This window comes from Oncorhynchus keta, chromosome 6, assembly GCF_023373465.1.
Source record: "Oncorhynchus keta strain PuntledgeMale-10-30-2019 chromosome 6, Oket_V2, whole genome shotgun sequence".
NCBI lineage: Eukaryota > Metazoa > Chordata > Actinopteri > Salmoniformes > Salmonidae > Oncorhynchus > Oncorhynchus keta.
The window spans coordinates 3,628,064-3,635,563 of NC_068426.1; the positions used below are offsets into that span (position 1 = coordinate 3,628,064).

At 46.5% G+C, this 7,500-nt stretch overlaps 1 protein-coding gene, 1 long non-coding RNA gene and 1 other non-coding gene across 8 annotated transcripts in view; all 3 read right to left on the reverse strand.

The window, feature by feature from the left end:
* The window catches only part of LOC127930614 (uncharacterized), a 2,127-nt gene extending 1,453 nt beyond the window's left edge, over window positions 1-674 (reverse strand). For 3 of the 6 annotated variants that reach the window (XR_008138400.1, XR_008138397.1, XR_008138398.1), the window contains exon 1: window positions 109-674. This is a non-coding gene — a long non-coding RNA (uncharacterized LOC127930614). The remainder of the gene's footprint in view (window positions 1-108) is intronic. The other 3 variants (XR_008138402.1, XR_008138399.1, XR_008138401.1) reach the window with 3 other exon arrangements.
* The window catches only part of synj1 (synaptojanin 1), a 132,110-nt gene that overhangs the window by 39,429 nt on the left and 85,181 nt on the right, over window positions 1-7,500 (reverse strand). Inside the window, 3 exon segments of the mRNA XM_052520222.1 lie at window positions 1,233-1,304; window positions 2,677-2,725; window positions 2,854-3,010. Coding sequence (XP_052376182.1) covers window positions 1,233-1,304; window positions 2,677-2,725; window positions 2,854-3,010 — 278 coding nt within the window.
* trnat-ugu (transfer RNA threonine (anticodon UGU)) lies at window positions 3,131-3,206 on the reverse strand. The gene has a single exon. It is a non-coding gene; the product is annotated as a tRNA-Thr (tRNA).

The following is a 7,500-nucleotide window of genomic DNA, read 5'->3' on the forward strand; positions in this document are numbered from 1 at the left end:
CCATCACAGGCCTGGGGAGAGGAGAGGAGATTAACGCTATAACCTAGCCTCAACATCTATCACTGCCATCACAGGCCTGGGGAGGGGAGAGGAGTTTAAAGCTATAACCTATAACCTAGCCTCAACATCTATCACTGCCATCACAGGCCTGGGGAGGGGAGAGGAGTTTAAAGCTATAACCTATAACCTAGCCTCAACATCTATCACTGCCATCACAGGCCTGGGGAGAGGAGATTAACGCTATAACCTATAACCTAGCCTCAACATCTATCACTGCCATCACAGGCCTGGGGAGAGGAGTTTAAAGCTATAACCTATAACCTAGCCTCAACATCTATCACTGCCATCACAGGCCTGGGGAGGGGAGAGGAGATTAACGCTATAACCTAGCCTCAACATCTATCACTGCCATCACAGGCCTGGGGAGGGGAGAGGAGATTAACGCTATAACCTAGCCTCAACATCTATCACTGCCATCACAGGCCTGGGGAGAGGAGTTTAAAGCTATAACCTATAACCTAGCCTCAACATGCATCACAGGCCTGGGGAGAGGAGTTTAAAGCCATAACCTATAACCTCGCCTCAACATGCATCACAGGCCTGGGGAGAGGAGTTTAAAGCCATAACCTATAACCTCGCCTCAACATGCATCACAGGCCTGGCTACACACAGAGATGAAGCCCTCCCAGTGTTTCAGAGTCCTGTGTGTGGTTGTGTTTACCTGTGACAGGTCTTGAGCTCAGCCCTCCCATAGTGTTTCAGAGGTCTTGAGCTCAGCCCTGACGTAGTGTTTCAGAGTCCTGTGTGTGTGTTACCTGTGATCAGAGGTCTTGAGCTCAGCCCTCCCATAGTGTTTCAGAGTCCTGTGTGTGTGTGTGTGTGTTACCTGTGATCAGAGGTCTTGAGCTCAGCCCCCCAGAGTCCTGTGTGTGTGTGTGTGTGTGTGTGTGTGTGTCCTGTGTGTGTGTGTGTGTGTGTGTGTGTGATCAGAGGTCTTGAGCTCAGCCCTGTAGTGTTTCAGAGTCCTGTGTGTGTGTGTGTGTGTGTGTGTGTGTGTGTGTGTTACCTGTGATCAGAGGTCTTGAGCTCAGCCCTGTGTTTCAGAGTCCTGTGTGTGTTTCAGAGTCCTGTGTGTGTGTGTGTGTGTTTACCTGTGATCAGAGGTCTTGAGCTCAGCCCTCCCATAGTGTTTCAGAGTCCTGTGTGTGTGTGTGTGTGTGTGTGTGTGTTACCTGTGATCAGAGGTCTTGAGCTCAGCCCTCCCATAGTATTTCAGAGTCCTGTGTGTGTGTGTGTGTGTTTACCTGTGATCAGAGGTCTTGAGCTCAGCCCTGTGTGTGTTGTGAGTCCTGTGTGTGTGTGTGTGTGTGTACCTGTGATCAGAGGTCTTGAGCTCAGCCCTGACGTAGTGTTTCAGAGTCCTGTGTGTGTGTTACCTGTGATCAGTCTTGAGCTACAGAGTCCTGTGTGTGTGTGTGTGTTTACCTGTGATCAGAGGTCTTGAGCTTTCAGAGTCAGCCCTCCCTGACGTAGTGTTTCAGTCCTGTTTCAGAGTCCTGTGTGTGTGTGTGTGTGTGTGTGTGTTACCTGTGATCAGAGGTCTTGAGCTCAGCCCTCCCATAGTGTTTCAGAGTCCTGTGTGTGTGTGTGTGTGTGTTACCTGTGTTTCAGTGTTTGTGTGTGTCCTGTGTGTGTGTGTGTGTGTGATGTCTTGTGTGTGTGTGTGTGTGTGTGTGTGTGTGTGTGTGTGTGTGTGTACCTGTGATCAGAGGTCTTGAGCTCAGCCCTGACGTAGTGTTTCAGAGTCCTGTGTGTGTGTGTGTGTTTACCTGTGATCAGAGGTCTTGAGCTCAGCCCTCCCATAGTGTTTCAGAGTCCTGTGTGTGTGTGTGTGTTACCTGTGATCAGAGGTCTTGAGCTCAGCCCTGTCCTGTGTGTGTGTGTGTGTGTGTGTGTGTGTGTGTGTGTGTGTGTGTGTGTGTGTGTTGTGTGTGTGTGTGTGTGTGTGTGTGTGTACCTGTGATCAGAGGTCTTGAGCTCAGCCCTCCCGTAGTGTTTCAGAGTCCTGTGTGTGTGTGTGTGTGTTACCTGTGATCAGGCTTGAGCCCCTCCCAGTGTTTCAGAGTCCTGTGTGTGTGTTGTGAGTTACCTGTGATCAGAGGTCTTGAGCTCAGCCCTGGGCCAGAGTCCTGTGTGTGTGTGTGTGTGTGTGTTACCTGTGATCATCTTGAGCCAGCCCTCCCATAGTGTTTCAGAGTCCTGTGTGTGTGTGTGTGTTACCTGTGATCAGAGGTCTTGAGCTCAGCCCTGACGTAGTATTTCAGAGTCCTGTGTGTGTGTGTGTGTGTGTGTGTGTGTGTGTGTGTGTGTGTGTGTGTGTGTGTGTGTTACCTGTGATCAGAGGTCTTGAGCTCAGCCCTCCGTAGTATTTCAGAGTCCTGTGTGTGTGTGTGTGTGTGTTACCTGTGATCAGAGGTCTTGACAGCCCTCCCATAGTGTTTCAGAGTCCTGTGTGTGTGTGTGTGTGTTACCTGTGATCAGAGGTCTTGAGCTCACAGTAAACGTGTACCTGTGATGTCTAAAAACTATGCATGGCTGCTTTATTTCACCTGTGTGTGTGTGTGTGTTACCTGTACAGAGGTCAATCCACCATTTAAACCAGTGAGTATTTCAGACAGCTGTTCCTCTGCTTCTCCCACTGGGCCGACCATGTTCATCTCCTCCGCTACCAGACATCCTCCTAACTGTATGTTAAAAACTATGCATGGCTGCTTTATACTTGAGTACCAATCCACCATTTAAACCAGTGAGACAGACCAGACATCCTCCTAACACCGAGCCGACCTCTCTCACCAGTCTTGTCGAAGTTCCACTTCCTCCTCTTCCATAGGCAGCGGTCGGTCCAGGCGGGGGTACGACACTTCTCACTGGTGTCGTAGTCGTCAGAGAACAGGTCGTACTTATAGGTGGGAGCAAAGTCCAAATTGCCCTCGATGAACCCCCGGAACACCTAGAGGAGGAGACAGGTCAGAGAGGAGTTAGAGACTGCCTCAAACCAAGACTGAACCCACGGAACACCTAGAGGAGGAGACAGGACAGAGAGGAGTTAGAGACTGCCTCTACGTATGGGTGGTCCCAGAGGGAATCGAACCCACTACCCTGGCGTTACAAGCGCCATGCTCTACCAACTGAGCTACAGAAGGACCACAAACCAAGACTGAACCCACAGAACACCTAGAGGAGGAGACAGGACAGAGAGGAGTTAGAGACTGCCTCAAACCAAGACTGAACCCACAGAACACCTAGAGGAGGAGACAGGACAGAGAGGAGTTAGAGACTGCCTCAAACCAAGACTGAACCCACAGAACACCTAGAGGAGGAGACAGGTCAGAGAGGAGTTAGAGACTGCCTCAAACCAAGACTGAACCCACAGAACACCTAGAGGAGGAGACAGGACAGAGAGGAGTTAGAGACTGCCTCAAACCAAGACTGAACCCACAGAACACCTGGACAGAGTTAGGGTTAGAGGAGGCAGCGGTAGAGGTTAGACAGCTCAGAAAGACCTCTTAGGGCCTGGTTGGTTTATGTTGTATGGCTGTTGGTTGTATGGGTCATCAAAAGGATTACAAAGGGAGGTCATAAGTTTACCAGTAAACTACCAGAATTCTGGTAACTTTCAATAAATATTACGACATTTTATCAGATGACATCTAGTGGCCTTTTTTAGGTAGATCAGATTATTGTTGGATCCAGTGCTTTACATTATAGCCCGTTACCATATATATGATTGAATATTATCTGCTGTTGGCTTGTGTGGATGTATTTATGTGTTATGCAACATAGCTGACTTGAAACAGTGTTACCAGTATCAGGGCCGTGGGCCTTTCTCATGATGGAAAAATACAGAGTAGCATGAAGACAGGACCTGTTCAATGAGTTGGGGGAGGTGGGGGGGGGGGCACATTCAGAGCGGGGTGTTGCGAGAACAAGCGGTCTTTTGTTAGATAACAGGAGCCAGGTGCGAGATAACGGTATGAGCGCCTGGATGTTCTTCACAGCAACACTTACATCTATCAAGAGGCGGGGACCCGCCTGAGCGCCTGCAATAGGCTGAGCAAGTCTAAACCACGGCCAGTCTCTACTGTGATAGACAGTTCCAACCCGTCTGTTGGCCTATCACAGTATAAAGAATACTGTTCACATACATCTTGTCAGTTCTCTGTTCTGCCCTGCGTGGTATTACAGTGAGCCCGTATATACTAAAGTTGCATTTGCCATTTATTACTTAGCTAATAAAAAATGCATAGTATAAAATCGGTGACTCATTGTTATATTTATCCTGATACCAGATTTGAATTTACGCAACTCTAACATTATCACAGGTGTCTATAATTATCGCTGGCCTTCCGTGCAGCCTTATCACATGTAAAATATATAAAACAACCAAATATGAAGATTATATATATTTGTTTGAATGGCAACAGCGGAAAACATTATCCTAAATAAAAACCATTAACTTAGTGAATACCATTGGTGTTAAATATTAAGGTTTCATTTTTGCTGTAAAGGTTTTGGGGCCAAACTGGTGGCAGTTGAAGACAATATTTGGAAGAGTTTCAGAGTTAATTTAAAATAATGCCATTGTTGATTAGATGCTTTTTAAATTAATTAGATATATTTTTCATGAACCATCTGGTCTGTCTACTAGAACCTCATGGACCATCTGGTCTGTCTACTAGAACCTCATGGACCATCTGGTCTGTCTACTAGAACCTCATGGACCATCTGGTCTGTCTACTAGAACCTCATGAACCATCTGGTCTGTCTACTAGAACCTCATGGACCATCTGGTCTGTCTACTAGAACCTCATGGACCATCTGGTCTGTCTACTAGAACCTCATGAACCATCTGGTCTGTCTACTAGAACCTCATGAACCATCTGGTCTGTTTACTAGAAACTCATGAACCATCTGGTCTGTCTACTAGAACCCCATGAACCATCTGGTCTGTCTACTAGAACCTCATGAACCATCTGGTCTGTCTACTAGAACCTCATGAACCATCTGGTCTGTCTACTAGAACCTCATGAACCATCTGGTCTGTCTACTAGAACCTCATGAACCATCTGGTCTGTCTACTAGAACCTCATGAACCATCTGGTCTGTCTACTAGAACCTCATGAACCATCTGGTCTGTCTACTAGAACCTCACGAACCATCTGGTCTGTTTACTAGAACCTCACGAACCATCTGGTCTGTCTACTAGAACCTCATGAACCATCTGGTCTTTCTATTAGAACCTCATGAACCATCTGGTCTGTCTACTAGAACCTCATGAACCATCTGGTCTGTCTACTAGAACCTCATGAACCATCTGGTCTGTCTACTAGAACCTCATGAACCATCTGGTCTGTCTACTAGAACCTCATGAACCATCTGGTCTGTCTACTAGAACCTCATGAACCATCTGGTCTGTCTACTAGAACCTCATGAACCATCTGGTCTGTCTACTAGAACCTCATGAACCATCTGGTCTGTTTACTAGAACCTCATGAACCATCTGGTCTGTCTACTAGAACCTCATGAACCATCTGGTCTGTCTACTAGAACCTCATGAACCATCTGGTCTGTCTACTAGAACCTCACGAACCATCTGGTCTTTCTACTAGAACCTCATGAACCATCTGGTCTGTCTACTAGAACCTCATGAACCATCTGGTCTGTCTACTAGAACCTCATGAACCATCTGGTCTGTCTACTAGAACCTCATGAACCATCTGGTCTGTCTACTAGAACCTCACGAACCATCTGGTCTGTCTACTAGAACCTCATGAACCATCTTGTCTGTCGACTAGAACCTCATGAACCATCTGGTCTGTTTACTAGAAACTACTGGACACAGATATAACAATTGTTTTATACTATATATTAATATAATTTTTTACAAGGTATTCAAGTATAAATGACCAAAGTTACCATAGATTACCTGTTAATTGCCAAAATGACTGAAGTTTCGGGTAACTTTGGTAAATTACCTGTAGATGTACTAGACTTAGGGCAAAAATATAATGGGGTTTTCAAGCTTTTTCTTCTAATGGGGTTTTCGAGCTTCTGAATCTGGAGGGTAAATGCCACGAGTAGATGGCGATGTTTCAAATAGGCCTGGCTGGTGTATCACTATCGCTACCTATCAGCAGCTAACAAGGGAATAAATCTGAGAGCCTGAACCAACAGGTGTGAACAATGGCTGCAGCAAAAGATGAAGCCCTGTTTCTTTTGAGGTAAAGCCCCGTTTGGGATTGTTTTGAGTACACTGTTTGGAAAGAGCAAAAGCAAAATGTATTGTGGTGTCAGAAGAAGGCAGCGTGTGGAACAGAGGTCAACATGGAAAGTTCAAAGTTCATCTGAACAGCGTCCGCAAAGAATCGTAGAAACCATCAGATGATGAAGACGAGGTGACAGAGAGAAGACAGTAGCAGCACGTCAACGTCAGGAGAAGAGCTAGACACGTGGCAACCACTGGTTCATTTATTCCTCCGGTCTGACAAGTCCACGGCACTGTGCGATGAGCCAGCCTTCAGAAAATGTCAACCAAAAAACACTTGATCACACATTTTTGAAATCCTGCCGATACCAGAGTAAAACGGGTTGATTGCTTTGCAAATGGATACAGCAAAACCAGAAAGTTAAGGAGATTCTTAGAGGCATAATAAAAAATAACCCTTGTGTAGACGGATGGAGCAGGAAAAGGGAAAAGGGTACGACCTGGTCAGTTGTACAAATGAATTCAAACTAAACGTCTGTATTTTCCCCGACCGCACTGAATCAGAGAACTGTGGAGGGCTGCCTTCATCAACATCCATGACATCGGTCCCCAGGGGGGAACTTGTTGTTGGGGGTTAACTGCCTTGCTTGAGGGCAGATTTGTTCCACCTTGCCGGTTCTGGTATTTGAAACCAGTGACCTTTTGGCCCAACTCAAGGACCGACTGATTTATTTCTGGGTGTATCATTCTGCTTCAATCACCCCTCCTCCAACAAGGACCGACTGATTTATTTCTGGGCATATCATTCTGCTTCAATCACCCCTCCTCCAACAAGGACCGACTGCTGGGCGTATCATTCTGCTTCAATCACCCCTCCTCCAACAAGGACCGACTGATTTATTTCTGGGTGTATCATTCTGCTTCAATCACCCCTCCTCCAACAAGGACCGACTGATTTATTTCTGGGCATATCATTCTGCTTCAATCACCCCTCCTCCAACAAGGCACAGCATGCGTTGTTCAAACCTCCATGGGATTTAGCATCCACACATCGGAGAGGGAATTGACAGGACATAGCAGAGGAAAAGGTCCTACTTGTAATAACTGACAACGAGAGCGAACGTAGTTAAGGCAATCAAGACATTACAGAAGAGACAAGTTAACCAACATAATACGCCTGGCCAACATCAACCAGAGATAATACGCCTGACCAACATCAACCAGAGATAATACGC